General features: G+C 38.0%; 1 protein-coding gene across 1 annotated transcript in view; it reads right to left on the reverse strand.

Annotated features, from left to right (window-relative positions):
- Positions 1–21,247, reverse strand: part of LOC102429679 (ubiquitin-conjugating enzyme E2 E2) — a 239,191-nt gene extending 217,944 nt beyond the window's left edge. The window contains exons 1-2 of the mRNA XM_006087622.3: positions 21,040–21,247; positions 12,113–12,163 (exon numbers count right to left, since the gene is read on the reverse strand). Coding sequence (XP_006087684.1) covers positions 12,113–12,163; positions 21,040–21,215 — 227 coding nt within the window. The 5' untranslated portion in view covers positions 21,216–21,247. The remainder of the gene's footprint in view (positions 1–12,112; positions 12,164–21,039) is intronic.
- Positions 21,248–22,278: the final 1,031 nt, after the last annotated feature.

The following is a 22,278-nucleotide window of genomic DNA, read 5'->3' on the forward strand; positions in this document are numbered from 1 at the left end:
GTTTTCCACTTTCAATATTCTATGAGTCTATCTAAAAACAACGATTTGCAATATTGCTTTCATTTTTTTAAGAAGTTTAAAAAAATACTTCATAATATTAATGAGGATCTTCTACACTCTAAAAAATAATAGTATTTAAGAGTCCCTGACTCTTAGATTATAATCATGGTTGGTGGGAAGTGAGTGGAGAGGAAAACAAATATTTGTCTGATATCCAACAGTGCTATGATCCTACTTTGCAAACAACTAGGATTTGTACTTATCCTAATATATAAAAAGCCAGGGGCCATCACGACCGAAACAACCAGACAGACGACCGAACAGCAGGCTGTGTGGGGTGACAAGGCTGGCAGGGGTGTTAGTGAGGGACGACCAAACGACTTAACCGCAGGCTACATGGGGTGAACAGGCTGGTGGGGGGGTGGGGCAGCTGAGGGCAACCAGGCCAGCGGGGGGGCAGTTGGGGGTGACCAGGCTGGCAGGGGGGGCAGTTGGGGGAGACCAGGCCAGCGGGGGGGGGGGGGGGCAGTTGAGGACAACCAGGCCGAAAGAGGGGGGGCAGTGAGGGGCTACCAGACTGGCGGGGCGGGGGCAGTGAGGGGCGACTAGGGCCAGCAGGCTGGTGAGCGGTTAGGCTAATCCAGCAGTCAGACATCCCCTGAGGGGTCCCAGATTGGAGAGGGTGCAGGCTGGGCTAAGGGGGCCCCTCCCCTCGTGCATGAATTTCGTGCACTAGGCCTCTAGTATGGTATAATTACATAACTACAAGCACCATGTTAAAAGGCCAAAATGACCTGGCAGTTTACTCTTACCCCAAATTAAAATTAAGCACCAATTTAAGCTTGATAAGTTATTATTTTTCTAGATATGTGCTGTGCTGTGAAATACAGTAGTTACTAGTCACATATGGCTACCTAAATTAAAATTAAGTAAAATTTAAAATTCATTAATTCAATTGACTAGCCTCCTTTCAAGTACAAAATAACCACAAATGGCTAGTAGTTGCGTTGGACAACATATAGAACACTTTCATTAGAACAGAAGGTTCTCCTGGGGCAGTGCTATTCTAGGTTGATTCACCTATATTTTGCAAGTGGAAGAAAGCACAGCAAAGACTCAAAACACTTGGGCTCTAAAGTCTGAAACACCAAGGTTGAAATCCTAGTTGTGTTACCTACATGCTGTGAGACATTGGACAAGTTACTTAATCTCTATTAGCCTGTCTTCCCACCTATAAAATTCTATACTGTCTAAAACTAGTATTTACTTCAATGATAACCATGAAGATAAAATGAGATAATGCTGGTAAAGCACTCAAACACTGGAAGCTTTCAATAGCTGTTAGCTCCCTAGTATAATTAACTATTTATTTATTCATAGATGTATCGAACATCAACTGAATACTGAGATTTGAAATACAGAAATTAAAGAAAGAGTTCTCACCCTTTGGGTAAAATAGAAAAAAATGGTTGTAATATGAAGCAGCAGGACAACTGAAAACAGTGTGGAGTGGGATAGAAGGGGCACTAGATGTTAGTGAACAGCAAGTGCCAAGGCAGAAATCTCAGCTCCAGTATGAGGGCGCTGACTCTCCTTTCGGTCATTTCACATTATTACTATCTTCCATTATAGGTGAGAGTGGAGAGAGAGTCTACCTGCTATGAAATGCAACAGAGAATCAATTTCAGCTTATGGCTCTGCCTGATTCTATTATACATTTTAGAATAACATGCTGCTTCTGCACAAATATGGATTTTAGATATATCTTTAAAGGCATCCCAATAAGTCCCTAAAGTACGGAGTCATTCTAAATAAACAGTTCTAAATGAACATTTACAGAAAACATAGTCAAAAAGCAAACTCTGACAACATAAACTTAAAAATCAAAATTTGTATTGTTTTCAAAATAAAATACACTAACAAAATAGTTTTACTTGTTATTTGCTATAATGCATAGTTGATAAAAGATGTTTAAGTCAAAAAATGTAATAATCACTACAAAGATATGCTTTGGATGTGCTAAAAATATAGTTTTCAGGACATCTTAAAAGATAAAATAGCTATGGGAATTAAAATATTACATATTAGAGCGTAATATTACACTTTCTATCTAAAGTGCTTAGGTAATAAATCTGAAATTATAACCAGTTATAAAACTGGGCAAACCTAAAACAGTGAAAAATGTTCTGCTGCTATTATAAAATATAATCCCAGTGTGATCATTTACTATATTTTTTTTTCAAACACATTCTTGTACTGTTGTTAAAGCAATGAATAACAGGGAATATATATATATATATATATATATATATATATATATAAATAAAACCAAAAGTAATAGACATTAAACTCATTTTATCACCCTCAACATTTTCTTTTATTACAAAATAAACATTTTAAAACCTATAGTTAAAGGCAGATATTAAAAATGACATTTTGAAATATGAAGCAGTTATGTCTTCCTCAAGAACAGTTTTGAACTAAAGGTACATGACAGCAAACAATGACACCTGGAGTTCCAGTTTTGAACTAAAGGTACATGACAGCAAACAATGACACCTGGAGTTCCCCATTTCAAGTAACAAGTCCTTAAGGCTCTGTGTTGGTTGTGGCCAGGTGAAAGTCAGCCTCAAGGTAAAGGCAAGAAGAAAACCATACATACAATACAATTAATAAATAAGAATACAATAAACTCTGGTTCCCATACTCACACCTACTTTTGCCAATACTGTATACTCTTGGCAATAACCAAGGAATACACCTTAAACTTCATAAAAGAAGGGAGGAAAATGAGAACATAAGTTTGAAACTCTGAAATGCCAATGAAACAGAAGGTAGGAACATGCTTTCTCCTTCTATGTCACTTTGTATACCAGTGATGGCGAACCTATGACACGCGTGTCAGAGTTGACACGCGAACTCATTTTTTTTGGTTAACTTTTCTTTGTTAAATGGCATTTTAATATATAAAATAAATATTAAAAATATAAGTCTTTGTTTTACTATGGTTGCAAATATCAAAAAATTTCTATATGTGACACGGCACCAGAGTTAAGTTAGGGTTTTTCAAAATGCTGACACGCCGGGCTCAAAAGGTTTCGCCATCACTGCTGTACACACACACCAACTCTTCAGCTATCCAACCTGCAGGTGACAGTCCAAATAATTCTTCAGCTGTCCTAACCACTTAGTGCCGTGCTCGGCAACCCGGGCTCGCAAGCCACATGCAGCTCTTTGGCCCCTTGAGTGTGGCTCTTCCACAAAATACCATGTGCAGGCGCACAACGTACAGTGCAGTTGAAACTTCGTGGCCCATGCACAGAAGTTGGTATTTTGTGGAAGAGCCACACTCAAGGGGCCAAAGAGCAGCATGTGGCTCGCGAGCTGCGGTTTGCTGAGCCGCAGTTTGCCGACCACTGACTTAGTGCATACCAAATGTTACTTAAAGACTTTTGTCTTCATAAAGTTCATGCAAAACCACTGGACACTGCAACAATGGAGTAAAAAACTCATAGGGATAAATAAAAATATTCCTCAATTATCTACACTAAAAGAAAAAGATGGATATGAACTCAGTATCCTGGATAACGTAGACCCTCAATGTATATTTAAACATTACCATGTTAATGACTCCTCCTGAGAGGCACTCCAGCATTCCACTAAACCAATATACATTTGTAATACCTTTCAGTTATTCATATTGTTTATTTACCAACTAGTGTCCTGGTACACAAATTCGTGCACATTGAAAGGAAATTAACTAGAGCAAATATTTTAATATTGCTATTCGCCCTTTCTCTATAAAAGAAGTGTCAACCAAATTCATGATCAACAATGACAGATGGAAACACACGCATGTGATTGGCGCCAGCAAGAGCTTTATATGTATCGCGCATGCGCGAGTCAACTTAGCCTTTTATATGGAGAGAATAAATTTGCTTAATTAGACCTGCTTTCTGATTTAGCTAAACTTTTTTCCAGCCCAGGGAAGCATCCCAACTTCTCTTTCAGGTAATTGTCAGCAACACAGCAGTAAATATCAACACCAAGCAGATTATTATTGAAGCTCACACAGGGAGAACAAAGGGTAAAATATTTAACTGCAGCAGTGTTTGACTATATTCTACACAGTGAGAAAACCTGAAGTCATTTTCAAGTTCCACCATTTCTTACTTCTTTTCAGTCGAGTCAAGTTTCTAAGCTTTCTAAATCTCCATTTTCCGGCTGATGAAAAGAAAATGGGATTCCACCGAGTCTCCTATCTACCTACTCCAGGACTTCCGTGAGGATCAAATGACATGAGGCACATGAAAACACTTCTCAGACATTTGGTTAAACTGTAAAATGTTTGCATCTGGGTATAAAGCAAGTCGGGTTCCTGGGCTGAAGAAACTCCAAGGAGGCTAGTCGCTAGGGAGAGGAAGCCGGGCGTTGCCATGTGACATCATTACCCTGCACCCACAGCCACTGTTTCTGGGCTGGGCTGGGCTGTGGGCCACATTTTGCGCCATGGGGTCTTGGCAGTGTTGGTTGCGATTTGGTGGGCTGTCGCTCTGGGGTGGTGGTGGGGCCTGTGTCCCACTTGGCAGAAGCCGAATGTTGGTTTGTCAGCACCAGATCTACAGTGCTGTTTCATTTTAAATGGCCAGTGCATGTCATGGCAGCTCCTGAGTTGAGCATCTGCCCCCTGGTGGTCAGTGCGTGTCATAAGTACTGGTTGGATGGTCAGACGGTCACTTAGGCTTTTATATATATAGATAGAAGATAGATAATCTGCCTTGCTCCAAGAAAATTCTAAGGCAGCTTAAAATTTTTATGTAGTGTAAAGTACAAAATGAAGATATAGATATAAAAGGGGGGAGAAAAGTAGGAAAATAAAACACAAACAGAGTTAAGGTTTCTACACAAAATGCAGTTAATCACTGAAGTTATAAAGTAAATAAGGCTATTAGCTTCTGGACTACTAATGTAAAAAGGGAAAGCATTATCAATTTTAAGATTTGCAGAAGCCATAGATATTGGCAGTTTCTATCAATACATAGTACCATCATTCTCCTACTCTTGGTTCTCTAAGGATCTGTATATTTTATATCCCAATTAGTTGTAACCAGATCTTTAAGGATTAAGAACTACAACTGGATACCTACCTGGTATACCAGGATAGCCTACACTTGACCTAGCACAGATCTAATATTAAGCCCTCAGTAAATACTAACGTGAACTGTAGGGGAACATGACCTAGAATTAGGTAGAGTAACAGTGTCAATATGGCATTAAGAAGGCAGACATGTACAAACACTGAGTGAAGACCTGTCAAATATAAAGAAATCCTTTACCTGGATAAGTGCTAATTATAACATATGTATGCAAAAAGCACACACACTAGGGAGTGTGATAGAAATCGCTATACTAAAAAAAGTTACTTTTCAAAGGTTCCAGCTAAATACTGTCTCACAGAATTCAAGTTAAACATAGTATAAATAATATTTGAGATCGCCTTGCATGTGATTTTTTATTTTCTTTTTTCTTAATTGAATCACAAATAGCCACAAATGTAATTTTGAGTTTATTTCTCTAGCTACTCACATATGTGAAAAAATAAAGAATGAAAGATTTTTAAAAACCCTGGGATTAAATCCAAATCAACCATTTCTAGTTGTGTAACCCTGAGCAAGTTGCTTAACCCCAGACATCCCAGAGTGGTTAAAAAGACTAAATGACATCATACATAAAAATCCTTGAAAAGCTACAAAATGCTATATAAATATTACTACAATGACCAATTAGGAAAACAATTAGTGCACTGGTGGCTCTTACTAGAGCAGCGGTCACCAACCGATGATCCGCGGACCACTGGTGGTCCATGAGGTCCGAAAGGTTGGCGACCGCTGGTTTAAGGAAACCTTTGGAACAGCAGTCGCCAACCAATGGTCCACGGATGACTGGTGGTCCATGAGGTCCGAAAGGTTGGCGACCCTGTTCTAGAGATCAAACCTATTTAGACACTGTCCCCAATTTCTATCTCAATGCCTTCCTGTTCTTTGATATAGTTTTGAAAAATGTTTTCAAAACACATTTTCCCTACATACTATTTTCATTACTATAATTTGGAAAATACATTTTCCTCTATTTAATGGCTCTCACCAACAGTAAGGTGAGATAATGGTTAGGTACTAGCCTCTTCTATACTGGGAATACCTTAACTAATTTGTTAAGACAATGAAAAGTAAATCAGTTATAGGATTTACAGTTTCTGATTCAAAAGTTACTACAAAGCTACAGGTACTATAGCTAAAGGCTTTGTGGTACTGGCATAATGACAGACATATAGGTCAAAGCAATAAAATTGAGAGTTCAAAAAATAAAACTTCACATTTAGGATCCATTCGTTTTTCAACAAGGATGTCAAGAAAATTCAATGGGGAAAATAGTCTTTTGAGCAAATGGTACTGAGATAATTGGGTATCCACAAGGAAATGAATGAAGTTGATCCTCTATCTCACAACATATACAAGATGAATCAGAGACCAAAACATAAAAGCTAAACAAAAAAACACTCACAAGAAAAATATAGGCATAAATCTTCAGCGTCTTGGATTAACCAATGGTTTCTTAGAAATAACACCAAACACACAAGCAAAAACAGAAAAAATATATAGATTAACTGGACTTTATCAAAATGTAAAACTTTTTTGCTTCAAATGTCACTATCAAGAAAGTGAAAAATATAGCCACCAAATAGAAGAAGGTATTTGTAAATCATATATCTAATACAGGACTTGTATCAAAAATAAAGAACAATTACAACTCCATAGTAAAAGGACAATTTAAAAATGGACAAAGGACCTGAATAAATATTTTTCCAAAGAAGACATAAAAATGGTCAATATGAAAAGATGGTAGTCATCATTACTATCCATCATGGTAATTAATGCAAATCAAAACCATAATGACATACTGCTTCACACCTACTAGGATGGCTATCATAAAAAAGATAGACAATAAAAACTGCCCAGGCTGTGGGAAACTTGAAACTCTCCCCCTTGAAGGGAAGGGAAAATGGTGCAGCCACTTTGGGATATAATCTGGCAGTTCCCCAAAAGGTACTATTTGATCCAGCAATTCCACTCCTATAGAAATGAAAACTGATGTCCACACAAAACCTGTACAAAAATGTCCACAGCATTATTCATAATAGCCAAGGGGTGAAAACAACCTAAATGTCCATCAACAGATGAATGGATAAATATAGTATATCCGCACAACAGGATATTATATAAGTAAGAAGAAATAAAACACTGATGCATGTTATACATGCATGAACCTTGAAAAACATTATGCTTTGTGAAAGAAGCCAGTCACAAAAGACCACATATTGTATGATTCCCTTTATAATGAAATGTCCAGAATAGGAAAATCCATAGAGACAGAAAGTAGAGGAAGGCTGCCTAGGACTGGGAGGTGGGAGAGTTGGGAGGAAATGAGGAAGTAGTAACTGCTAAGAGATATGGTGTATCTTTTTGGGGTGATCAATACATTGTAAAATTGATTATGATGGTTACACAACTCTGTGAATATACTAAAAGTGACTGAATTTTACACTTTACATCTCAATAAAGCTATTACAATTATTCTAAAAAGTAAAGCAGAGCCTGTGTTCAATGAATTGTAGATCATTGAAACATAGCAATAAAAAGTGAAAACTGCTAGTAAAACTGAACTCTGTTTTAGTATTTCCTCCTTTTACTTGCTAAAGTACTAAATAAAAAATCAAAACCCAAACCAATCATTTTACTGTAGTCTCTACTTTCAAACAGTAGTAAGAATCTCTGTCCCATTTTCATGCTCATAAAACTAATACAACATTTACAAGGGGCAGCAATTCCCCCTGTTAGAACTCAGTAAAGGTACAGCATGTCTGTAAAGGTACAGCATGAATTTTACCCATTCAATCCAGCTAAGCTGGTGTGCGAGGCACTGAGGTACTAAGCACTGCTAACCAAGAGCTAAGCACCTTCAACTCTGCTGGTAATATGAAAACATTTATGAATCTGCAGAGACCTCAAAATAGAACCCTTGCAAATCTTATAGGCCAATTATGTTATCCATGATAAGAGCTGAGGCCAAGCAAATATATCCACTATTTATAGGAAATACTTAAGTATAAAACCAGATTTCACTCAAATTATGTATAATTTTCTATGCATATGGCTCTACAGATGAACAGAAACTTTGTCTTAGGTGTATCACAAAGTTTGGTTTACAAACATTAACGCTTACATTGTAATTTTTTTAAAACTCATAATCAAACTCAGCTTTATTATAAAAAACTATATTGTTGCCTTTTTACCCCAAAGACAACATAAAAGAAAACTGCAAGATGTACAGGCATGTGTTTCCTATACAAAGAAATAATTCAACCTATTAGCAAAGTATTTTGTGGCTACTTTTTTAAAATAATGGTCAGGTTTCTTCAAAACCTGAAAAAGAATTAAACAATAACTTCCTCTAAAAATGCCATTAGTGGTTCTCAACCTGTGGGTTGCCACCTGTGGGTCACGACCCCTTTGGGGGTCAACGACCTTTTCACAGGGGTCGCCTAAGACCATCGGAAAACACATATATAAACAGTGGTTCTCAACCTTCCTAATGCCACGACCCTTTAATACAGTTCCTCATATTGTGGTGACCCCCAACCATAAAATTATTTTCGTTGCTACTTCATAACTGTAATTTTGCTACTGTTATGAATCATAATGTAAATATCTGATATGCAGGATGTATTTTCATTGTTACAAATTGAACATAATTAAAGCATAGTGATTAATCACAAGAACAATATGTAATTATATAGGTGTTTTCCGATGGTCTTAGGCGACCCCTGTGAAAAGGTCGTTCGACCCCCAAAGGGGTCACGACCCACAGGTTGGCAACCCACAGGTTGAGAACCGCTGCCTTACATAAACTTATCTACCTAAACTGAGTGATATAATTCAGGGAGATTTTATATCCACAACAAGTTCAATACTTAAACACAGGCTAGTTAGTTCTTTCAATATGATTCCAAGAATTGCTTAACTGGGCATCATGTAAGAGATGCACCAAAATTCGGAAGTCCCATCTCTGACCTGACATACACACAAAACTGGGCTCTTCTAGTCTGTTAAGGTTCCAGAAAATAATACTAAACCACACTTTAAGTGGAATGCGACACCCACCCTCTCCCACTGAGACAATCGATAAAAATCCTCCTCCACTCCAATTGCCTAAACAGGTAAATCCACAGATGTCTCCTCACACATAATCTTTATCTGTGATAGCAAGCTCGCCACTACCCAAGCAACCAAAAGGTTTGAGAGGCATGCATTACTGGGAAACGTAAGACAAAAAGGGAGTATGAGAGGAATGGAATTTTGACTTCTTCTATGAGGTAGATAACTTTAATTTACTAGACTTCTAGAAATTAATTCATTATAACCATGAGGACAGATGTGCAGTCAGCACAGAACTTTTAAAATATCAACTACAAAAGCACTGTCAAACTTTATGCCAAAAATGAACCAAACTAAAAGTATGCTCTAACTTCTCTTTCTGAAGACAGTAACCACATTCTCAATGAAATACAGATAGGCAGATTTACTATAAACCACAATCAAATATTTGACACCAAGCAATGCAAAAACCACAGTAATCCACTTAACAAACACACTTGAACACACCTGTATTAAGTAGCACAAGCACATAGAGAATGTAGAACTAATCACCACTTACCAATCAGCAACAGCATAGAGGATCCTTTACTTGCCAAAGGGGAGCACCACATACATGAAGGTGGTGGACAGGATCTTTATCTCTGCTTGATTCCGTCTAATCAACTACTTTGGATCAATAAAAGGAGCCAAAGCCACTGCACCACAGACTTCAGCCTCACTTCTAAAGCAAACTTATTGGTATCCAATCTTCAAACCATTAAGTGGATTTCCTTGCAAAGTCCCATAAGCAAACAAATTAATCAAAGTAGATACAGGCACACCTCATTTTATACTAGTAGTGCTTCATTTTACTGAGCGTCACAGACATGTCTTTTACAAATTGAAGGCAAGACCTTCTACCAGCAAAAGATTATTACTTGCTTTATTGTGTTACTCCCTTAATTAAGGTGGTCTGGAACAGAACCCACATGTCTTCAAAGTATGCCTGTACCGTCCTACAATGATATATATGTCAATTATATCTCAATAAAACTGGGAAAGGGTGAAAATACAACAAAATAGGTATCTTTCCTGAAACTGTTTGAAGAGCTTATTGTGTATAACATCACATTTAAAAATGCTGTTTATAAAAAGCTTATGTAACCAGTAATGATATCATTAACTAAAAAGGCTCAATGAAAAAGTAAATCTCCAAATTTAAAATGACACTATAAACTTTTCTTTTTTACTTTAAATAGAACCATGGTTTAATTATTTTATTTAAACAATAACCATTATGTAATTTCTTTCCTCAGACAAGTTTCAGGCATGTTTACAATATGCTGGTTTAATCAAAGTTAAATTATTATCTATAATAAGTCAAGGCTAAATAAGAGTAATATATTAGAAAATAATATATCTGATAGCAAAGTTGCAGTCTAACCATCACATAATATTTTATGTGGACTTATCAAAAATAAGCCTTAAACAAGCTCATTTAAACAAAGTAGTTTATTTTGCCAATAATCTGTTGTTGAAATTTAAGCAAGTATATAAGTTGTCTATCAAAAATCTATTGTTTGTAAAAAGGTTACAAAAATAATATATGTGGTAAAATACAGCTTATTTAAAAACAAAGATTCAAACAAGTAAAGCAAATACTATCCTAAGAAATGGGATTTTAGGTTTAATTCAAACTGGAGTTCTTCTGCAATCCATTTACATGAATTGGCCACCAAAGCCTAATAATTATCTGCCGATCTGAAACGGCTTTGATGTAACATGTCTTAAATGCGACAAAAAGTCTTATTGTTCAATAGTTTTACCTAACAAAAAAATGTGTTCTATTGATTGAAACATTCTGTGAACATTGTTACAAGTTTATATACTGTATACAACTCTCATGTAAAGAACCAAATTAAATTCACCACCAACATAATGAACCTTAATAGAATTTTTCCTACACAAAATAGCTGTCAACTAGCCAACTATCAATATATCCATCTGCAAAATTTTCCATTTCATTAATATCTGTAGTTGCTATCTTTACTTTCACACAAAACTAAGATCAGTGAAATCGGAAATCAGACCAAACAATAAATTCTAATGCATTCAATACTGGAAACACTTTCCTGTAATCTACCCTCTCACCTTCAATCCACAAGACTACCAATTTAAACTATGAAAACTCTGTATTGGCCTGGTTCCAACACTGACCTCGGATCAAACAGAAAGAAATGTCTTAAAATAGCCAAACAGCCATCTTCCAACTACTGCACCAGACTGAAGATACAAAGCTGGAGGTTATTTCTCTCCTCTTCCTCTGTGTACCTGTGTATCATTAATCATTTCTAGGCAAGTACTTATACTTCCTATAAGTAAATTCTGACCAGAAAATTGATGACATGTGGTCAGAAAGAATAGAGTGTTTTAAACTTAATATCATTGCTTCAAATCACCCATTCTTACTTAGTCACAACTGATGACTATAAGAAATAATGTACACCAGGAAGAACAGTTTAATGTTTTGCCACTTTAAAAAATCAATTTTCAACAAGATAACAACTGAATAATTATCAAACAGCAAATATTTTAGTTACACTATTATTCTATCATTAAAGAAATCATTTAAGGCCCCAACAACTCTTCAAGTAAAAGATAATTGTATTTGTTACCCTATAATTTCATTATCTTATTGTTATTTCATTACTCTTTTTGGCAACTCCATTCTACCACTACAGACATACTTGCTGAATATTCCATTTATGCACAGAAATAATAACCACCACTGTCTTCCACAGTCACTTAAATCCAAACCCAATGTTTTTACTAATAAGACTACAACAGCTGCACATCAGACCAACAGTTCAATGATAACTTCTGCAAAAGAAGAGAATAAATAAAAATCCGCAAGTACTTACCTACAGTTGGGAGGAGGATCCAACGTAATTTCTGCAAGTTCCTTCTGAATTCTTTAAAATAAAGACAAAAAATGTTATGTTAAAATGTCTTCACTCTCTTAACATGTCATTAAAAATGTTATACTTTTACACTAATATTCCCATTTGTATGTTTTTAATTTGATATAATACTGTATAAATCTTTATATACAACTAGTAGCCCTGCACACGAATCCGTGCGTCAGTAGCTCACTGCCGCCCTCTAGTAGCTCTCTGCCCACTGCCCTGCCCTCATGTAGCTTCCTCTGCCCCCCCCCCCCATAGCTTGCTGCCCTGTCCCCTCCTGTAGCTCTCCGCCGCCCACGTGAATCACCCTCCTGATTCGTGATCCGGTTGTTACTCGGTCGGTCGTTATGCTTCACGGTGTAACAACCATTTGCATATTACATGTTTATTATATAGGATAACAAAAAAGTACAAATTTCTACCAGTTTTGACAATGCACCTACAAAAGGGTAACAAGACTGGCCACTATCACTTCATGCAGCCTGTGGAAGGCAGCACTGTGACTTAAAACTTCCTTAAACCACTAAACTGATAACACTAACCAAATGTTCTAGTTTAAATTGGAAACTTGTGCCACATTATATATGGATCATTCCAGCTTCTGATTTCTACTAGAACATTCCCATATAAGACTGAAAAGATGATCAGATTAAACTGAATCATAACATCCTGGTTGATCCAATCAATTGAAGAAATGATTATCAGGATCACATTTCAACACCTGCAACTACTATCAAAATACATATGGTATTCCTCTCAGAAGCACCTAAGTTGGAACAGGTTGAGTGAGGCTTTCAAGTTTGGCACTATTCAATCTTCTGCTAGAATTATCCTATTAATATGTGAATCTTCATTTTAATGTCACTGCATGAACTTCATACAAATAAAAAAAGGGAATTTTTTTTAAAAACTGTGTTATTTTCTTTGATTTTTTAACTGTACCTAACCCCTATATACATACACAATAACAGTGCTATACTTAGCAAGCTCTCAACTATTACTCATGCATTATTAAATGCAGGCTTTATTAAAGTAAATACAAAAAAAAATTCTCAAAAGCACTTCTTCTTCTTTGCCCTGGTTTTTAACTATGAGATTCACTACTGCTGGATGCCTGCTGTCTGGTAATTACTGTGATAGTGTATGGGATGATAGGTGACTACAGTGCCTTAAAAAACAAAAATGTGAACAAAAACATTTACTCTCAATTTCATTCTATATCTTTTTCAAGACAAAAATATGGAGCTACCAAAATATATGTGACTCCTCCAAGAGGACTGGCACCAACCCCCTAAGGAAATCGCATGCTGCTAATATAATTTTCACTTCTCTAAACCATGTGATCCAATGTTGGGAAGGCATTATAAAGTAGATCAAGACTGATAAATTCAAAGTCAAAAAATTTCATTTTAACTCTGCCATGCCATTAATTAAGAGTTGGGGGGGGGGGCGGGGGGGAGAGGGGTGGACCTGCTCAAACTGCTCTTTCTCTCTCTCTTCCTCTCTCTTTCTCAGCCTGTTTTCTGTCCTATAAAATGAAGAAGTTCTCCAGGACAAATTCCATGATCTCTTTTATTTTTAAAACATTATTTTCACCCTGGCTGGTTTTGCTCAGTGGATAGAGTGTCAGCCTGGTGACTGAAGGGTTCTGGGTTCGATTCTGGTTAAGGGCACATGCCAGGGGTTGCAGGCTCCATCCTCAGGGGGAGGGGGGGGGAGCATGCAGGAGGCAGCCAATCAATAATTCTCTCATCATTGATGTTTCCATCTCTCTCTCCCTCTCCCTTCCACTCTGAAATCAATCAAAATATTTTTTTAAAAACAAAACATGATTTTCTCCTAATATGGATTCTATGATGTATTTACATGCACATAAAGCACAGATTGCCCACAATTAAATGAGTGACATCTCAAAGATCTGATCCAGGAGAACACACAAGACTATACAACAACTAGAGGCCCGGTGCATGAAAATCGTGCACTGGGGAGGGGGGTTGTCCCTCAGCCCAGCCTGCACCCTCTCCAATCTGGGACCCCTCGGGGGATGTCCGACTGTAGGTTTAGGCCCAATCGGACATCCCTCTCACAATCCGGGACTGCTGGCTCCCAACTGCTCACCTGCCTGCCTGCCTGATTGCCCCTAACCACTCCCCTGCCAGCCTGATCAATGCCTAAATGCTCCCCTCCAGGTCTGATCGCCCCCAACTGCCCTCCCTGCCAGCCTGGTCGCCCCTAACTTCCCCTGCCCGCTGGCCTGGTTGCCTCTTACTGCCCCCCCCCCCGCCCCGGCGGCATAGTCACCACCAACTTCCCCCCTCTGCCGGCCTGGTCACTCCTAACTGCTCCCCCCTGCCAGCCTGCTCCCCTGCCAGCCTGCTCACCCCCAACGGGCCCACCCGCCAGCCTGCTCACCCCCAACTAGCGCACCCTGCCGGCCTGCTTACCCCCAACTGCCCTCCCCTCCTGGCTTGATTGCCCCTAACTGCCTCTGCCTCAGCCCTGCCACTATGGCTTTGTCCAGAAGGACGTCCAGAAGGTCTCCCAGTCTAATTAGCATATTACCCTTTTATTAGTTTAATGTTCAGACTATTTATTGGTCTTTTACTATAGATAAAGCACAGAAGATGGGTAGTAATTGCACTACACAATGTAAATGTGACTAGCCGAAACCGGTTTGGCTCAGTGGATAGAGCGTCAGCCTGCGGACTGAAGGGTCCCAGGTTCGATTCCGGTCGGGGGCATGTGCCTGGGTTGCGGGCACATCCCCAGTAGGAGATGTGCAGGAGGCAGCTGGTCGATGTTTCTCTCTCATCGATGTTTCTGACTCTCTATCTCTCTCCCTTCCTCTCTGTAAAAAATCAATAAAATATATTTTAAAAAAAAAATGTAAATGTGACTAACCTTGAAGATGTAAAATTAAGTGTAGCTAGTAGAAACCAGCTAAAAGTGGATGGAAGATGGGTGTGAGTAGATGGAAAGGAGAATGGGTATTAATATCCCCAAAGTAGGAAATCAAGAAATATTGTTGAAATTTGAAGGAATAAGAAATAGTGATTATCTTAACTGGGAGGAGTAAAAAGAAAGGAGGAATAGGTAAACAAGCTACATCCTCAAATTTCATAGCAAGGAGTCAAAAGGTATTATTCATGTTAACAATTCAACAGATAGATATAAGTATATTATTTAGAGTTCTGCAGAAAACTAACAGAAGAATTACACCCAGAGACAGCCAAAAAGAGTTTGCTTCAAGGAAATAAAATTAGGATAGAAGGGTGTTTGGACAGAAAACTGTTGCTTCCCATTAAAAATGTCTCTGTAATATTTAATTTGTTACCAGAAACATGAATTACTGTTATAAATTGTTTTTAAACTAAGAGGAACAAAAGAATAGGCATTCAAAAGAGCATGTCAAAGGAAACTATTGTAACATAAAAGAACTTCTTTGGGAATTTTCAAATAACTCATCTTGCTTTATACTTACATTGTCCCTTTTAGTTTAGAAAAACTGATATATCATAATTTTCTGCCATAGAATTCTATTTTGGAACTTGAACCTCTCCAGACTCTATAATTCCAAGTCTAATTATTCAATACAAAAAGCAATTTACTGATAAACTTGACAACTCTGAGCAATGAGTTAATACATTATACCTAAAAATGGTTGTATTTCTCTTAACAAAAAAGATTATACTAAGAATTGCTATTTAAACAGTTGGAAGATGTCCTGCTGTTTTCAATGACAGCAATTCAATTCTATCTCAAAAGTTGTGATCATAGTATATATTAAGTTTCTCAGTCTTGACATGCGGGGTAAAGAAGGTAGCTATTTCAGGCACTGTCCCTTAGAGTGAGGAAAATGAAAAAGTATCAATAATTCACACTCACAGTGTACCTTTCAAATGATGACCTTAGACCATTAAAAGTGAATTAATCTCACAGAATTCTCTAAGTATTACTGGTTTATCAGTCCCCATTTAACAGATAAAGAAACTAAGGCTAGTTATTGTAAGCTGCTAAGATGAAAGGTAATTATCTTGCTAAATCAAACAAACAAAAAGACCTCTCTCTTAACAGAACTTTTAAGACAAAATTATTTCTTTAGACATAAATCAACTGGACAATTGCCTAAATTTCCCATTTCTACCTGGCAGTGCCAATTCTGTATTATGATACAGAATTTGGCAACTGCACATAGTTTCTGAAAAAAGTCAGAAGCAAAATATAGACTACATTTCAGTGTCTAAGATTTCACCTAAAACCTAAACTGCTCCAGGTATGATAAAAGTACTGCTTGTGGCTGTCATTGCTAAAAAGAAGGAGGAGGGGATAGTGGCAGGGGAATAACAATCTTGATTCACTGAGACTTAATTGAAGAATATGGTAACAATACTAGTGGCCTGGTGCACAGATTCATGCACATTGAAAGGAAAATAATTAGAAGGTGGCCAGCCGGGTGGGAGTGGGCGAGATGGGCTGGACATGCCCTGGAGCCAACCTCCTGAGGTCCCTCCCCGGCCAGGCGCTGCCAGCTCAAAGGGCATCTGCAGAGTGAGCGGGGACCCTCTGGCAGGTGGGGTCCCTTGGCCTGGCCTCTGGGGATCAGGCCGAAAATGGCTCTCCGACATCCCCCAAGGGATCCCAGCGTGTGAGAGGGCACTCTGCAATGTTGCTGTCATACAGGGTGTGGAATGCAAATGCAAGTGTGCAGTAAAGCAGATTCAGGGCCGACAGTGCCCCAGCAACAACATAACCCACTGCCGAAGGTGGAATCCTGCGGGCCCTGCAAGGAATCGGGCTCCCTCCTCTCTGGTTCTGGGGTGCGTCAGCAGCTCCTGCCCTGAGTGTCTGCCCCCTGGTGGTCAGTGGTGTCATACCTACTGGCCAGTCAGACGGTTGCTTAGCCTTTTATATATATAGATTATACAAAATGGAGACAATATGAAGCACTCATTTTAACATCAAGATAATGGATTAGTAGTTCAGAAAAATTAAGCAGTGTATATATAGTCACATGTTTTAGGTTAAAAAAATTTCAATAACTCATTCAGGGCCAAGTAGAACATGACTATGTGGACATGGGGATTTTTACAAAGGTGTCTTCTTGGCAGTTACTTTAGAAAAACAAAACAAAAAAAAAACACCCTTCCCACCTAGATGAATTTCTATATTCCCCTACAGAATGCATTCCTCAGTTATTTGAGAACCCCTATTCTGACCAATTGAATCAACTGGTCAAAGCTTCCAAAATGAACTTATTCTCAAGAAGAAAATCATGCAACTAATTACTAAAAATCTTTAAATCTCATAGTAGCATCTGAATTAACCTAGAAAACACAGAGCCATTGCAAATAATAAGCCTCGAGTTTAATCCTGAATGGTGACACAGTAGACACCCCCCATTATCCACAGGGGCTACTGTCCAAGATCCCCAGTGGATGGATGCCTGAAACTTCAGATAGTACAGAACCATAGATGTACTAAGTTTTTTCCCTATACATATATACCTATGATAAAGTTTAATTTAGGCAATTTCATAGGTAGAAGAATAGTTCTTACCACAGATCTTAACAACTTCAGCATATGATTTTTTTCTTAAGTTGAAAATTTTCACCTTTTCACTTACAGTAACACTTTATGGCTTATCTTTGGCATATCGGAACTGCCAGCATCACTACTCTTGCACTGTGAAGCCATTATTAAGAAAAATAGGGGTAATTTGAACACAAGCACTGGGACACCACAACAGTCTATCTGATAACCTAGATGGCTACTAAGTGACCAAAGAACAGGTAGACAAAAGGATGACAAAGTCCCAAATGGGAGTCAGATTTCATTATACTACTCAGAACAACGTGCAACTTAAAACTTGTGAATTATTCCTGAAATTTTCCAATTACTATTTTCGGACTGTGGTTGACTTCAGGTAACTGAAACTGCAGGAAGAGAAACCGCAAACAAGAGGAAACTACTGTATATACAGGTGATCTCTGAACAACACTGGGGTTGGGGGCACCAACCACCTCACAGTCGAAAATCCATGTGTAACTTTTGACTCCCCCCAAAACTTAACTAACCTCCCTTGGTATCACAAGAGATTGGTTCCAGACCCACCTCTCTTATATCAAAATGCATACATGCTCTAGCCTCTATATAAAATGGCATAGATCGATGCATACAATTGGCCTTCTACATCTTTTGTTCCAACTGTGGAACAAAAACAATACAGGTATTTATTGAAAAAGAAAATCTACATATAAATGGACTCACAGAGTTCAAACCCATGCTGTTGAAGGGTCAACTGTACTATATATCTGTGATTCTAAGAGACCACTGATTTAAAAAAAACATTTTTTTTTTTATTGATTTCAGAGGGGGAGAGAGAGAGAGAGAGAGATAGAAACATCAACTTCCAGTCGGGGAGTTTATGGGAGACAACCGATCTATGTTTGATCTATGTTTCTCTTTCACATGGATCTTTCTCTTTTTCTTCCTCTCTCTCATTCTCTCCCTTCCTCTCTCTAAAATCAATAAACATATCCTCTGGTGAGGATAAAAATAATTATACTTCTTACTTTCACCAATGCAAAAATACCAATTTCTAGTACATGACAATCAGATATACACACACACCATTTTATCCCCTATTTAAAGGGTAGGGGGAGAAAAACTAGGTTTATATAATCTACACTTTGTACATACTGTAATAAAATGAAGTAAAAGATGACCCATGTACTTGAAAAATCTCACGTAATCTTCACTTTCACACATTTTACAGTTTACTCTCTTTCATAAGCAGAACTTGGTATTTGCCACATCACCCAAGAAATACTATTTTTGAGGTATTTTATGGTGGTGCTGCCAGCCAAGGGAAAAGGCAGGGCCTCATGAACACAGACAGGAGTCTTTGCTGACTAGCAGCCCTGGGCAAGCAGAGCACAGACCTGGCAGAAGCCGTCTCCAGATCCTACATCCCACAGACCTGGCCAGCCCATCCTCTCTCTCCCTTTCATGAAAAGCTGAGGAGGCCCTGTGAAAACCTCACTGGAAGCTGAGGACTGGATTAAAGTCTCCTCACTTACAGAGGGCCACAATCTGTACCTGAATATCTCTTACCCACCCACCCCCAAACTCCTTTCTTTCATCTCATTTTCATATTTTCTACACTACCACCTTTCTAATCCATCCTAATTCCACCCCCCTATTTCCCAGGTGCAGGTCATTTTGTGTGTGGCCAAGTAGCAGAGGGGTAGGATCAGCCAACTGAAGCTCTCTGGCTTGTGGTGTGATAGCAAAAATAAACTGAACATGCCCTAACGCAATGGTCGGCAAACTGCGGCTTGTGAGCCACACGCGGCTCTTTGGCCCCTTGAATGTGGCTCTTCTTAAGCCTTAGGAGTACCCTAATTAAGTTAATAACAATGTATCTACCTATATAGTTTAAGTTTAAAAAATTTGGCTCTCAAAAGAAATTTCAATCGTTGTACTGTTGATATTTGGCTCTGTTGACTAATGAGTTTGCCGACCACTGCCCTAACCGGTTTGGCTCAGTAGACAGAGCATCGGCCTGCGGACTGAAGGGTCCCAGGTTCGATTCCGGTCAATGGCATGTACCTTGGTTGCGGGCACATCCCCAGTAGGAGGTGTGTAGGAGGCAGCTGATCGATGTTTTTCTCTCATCGATGTTTCTAACTCTCTATCCCTCTCCCTTCCTCACTGTAAAAAAAGTCAATAAAATATATTTAAAAAAATAAAGTAAAATAAACTGAACACTTTCCCCTGCACTAGCAAGTTCTAGTATAGAGGTTTAAAGTTCAAGTCTGACTTTCACACAACTCCTTCAACAGAGGTTAGGAATCAGCAACACACTTCTGGGAAGGGGAAACTGACCACCCTAGTCCATGGAATGCTGACCACTCACCATCACTCCAACTTCTCTCCCTAAAAAGTCATGTCCCACCAGGGGCCTGAGAAGGGTCTTCCCAATCCTGAGGACTGACTAGGCCGGAGGGAAACAAGGCCTATTAGACCATAATGGTTTTTGATCTTTGGGAAAGGAGTTCCCCTTAATCCATACTCTCCAATAAAATATGAAGCTACCATTCGGTATTTTTAGACTGCTTAAAATTTACAGACTGTTTTTATATATACTTCCTTTTTAATATGAAAATGTATTAAAACAAAACAAGAATATTAAATCACAGGATCAGAACTCTACTAAATTTAATTCTCCTTTAAGCTGTTTTCCAAGAGATATTCAATATTTTAACAATATGAAAGCAGATTCCATCTGCTGAGTCCATTGACATGCCAATGATCATAAGCAATTGATGTGGCAATAGAGAATCATTCAAATATCTACCTTCCAGATATACCTATTTTCTAGAGAAAAAGAAAATCTTTATCAAGACTGACCCACTGTCTAACTTAATAAAACCAAAGTGCTTTTGTTGTATACTCTGGCATTTCCCACTTTATGAACAGGGAGTAGTAGAAAACATACAATCATTCAGTAACTACTTTAATAGGTTCCTACTCTCTACTCTGTATTACTGAACAGAATAAAATATTTATGGTCAAGTAACTACAAAGCAAACCATCACACTTTTACATGCATTTTTCTGTATATGCTCACCTACATAAATACACACAAACACACTATGAATATGTATTTTATTAATTTGCCATGCTATTTCACTGACTTTAAATACCAAAAAGTTGACCTTGCCTACAACTAAAACCATGTAAAAGAAATAATCCGTAAGAAGAAAAATCATGAACTTCATGGTCCACACCCAAAATAAAAATGATAAAATGCAACTGAAAGATAGAAGTTAAGACAATAAATTGGTACTAAAAGTTAAAGGTTACAATAACTAAGGTACCTTTTAGCACTAGTTGACAATTTAGCAGCTGTTTTGCTGGATAGTTTCCCCTCCTTTTTCTTGGGCTGAACTTGTTCTCTTTCTGGTTCCTGCTGAACACTTTCACGCTGGTCTCCATCAGAACTTCCTCCACTAGTGCTGGGACTGTCATCAACTCTTTGGGCCTCAGTGGACATTTTAGATCCTAATTTAAAGAAGCAAAAAGCATTTATTTAGTTATGGGAAAACTATTAACAAGGTGCCTCGAAAACAGAGAGGAAATGAGCCTCAAAGTAGAACAAGTAGTGCTAATATAAAATGAACAAATTGGTCATTTACAAAAGAGCTTTGGGAATTAACAAAACTTTCATTCACTGAAAATATACTGAGAAGAGAAATGAAAACATATAAAATATATATACAAAATGTTCACAGCAACATTATTCATACAGCCAAAAAGAGAAAACAATTCAAATGTCTACTAACTGATGAATGAATAAACCAAATATGATATATCCACATAATAGTCTTCAGCCACATAAAGGAATGAAGCACAGTATCCACATGCTACAACATGGGTGAACTTTGAAAAAATATGCTAAGTGAAAGAAGCCAGTCACAAAGGACCCTAAACTGTATGATTCCACTTATATGAATGTCCAGAGATAGCAAATCCACAGAGACAGAAAAGTTGATGAGTGGATGCCAGGGACTAAGAGTGAGGAAAGAATGGGGAAGAACTGCTAATAGGTACAAAATTTCCTTTTGGGGTGGTGAAAATGTTCCGAAATTAGATAATGGTGATCTTGCACAACTGTACATACTCTATAAACCACTGAGTTATACATTTTAAAAGGGTGAATTTTATAGCATGTGAATTATACTCAATAAAGCCATTACCATAAAAAAAATGAGGGCCCACTTTCCACTAGGCTCTGTGCTAGGCAATTTGGTCCCACAAACATGAGAAATTTGGTCTAATGGGTAAACCAACTTGCTAAACGCTATCAGATTAATAAAAATCAGCTACAGAAACAGGAAAACGAGGGACACTTTCCCATCCACATACAATGAACACATGCTCAGGACAGGGCTAAGGTTAAAATCTTTTCAACTAATAGATCGGTTTCAGTAACCTTTGTGATAACAGAAGAACACAGAGGTCTGCATGATTCTAAATAAAAACTGAACCGTATCATGGTGTCAGCATTGATCCAGCAGTATACCAGCAACCATGTTTCACAAGAGATGGAGACTATA

Source organism: Myotis lucifugus, unplaced genomic scaffold, assembly GCF_000147115.1.
Source record: "Myotis lucifugus unplaced genomic scaffold, Myoluc2.0 scaffold_39, whole genome shotgun sequence".
In the NCBI taxonomy this organism is placed as follows: Eukaryota; Metazoa; Chordata; class Mammalia; order Chiroptera; family Vespertilionidae; genus Myotis; species Myotis lucifugus.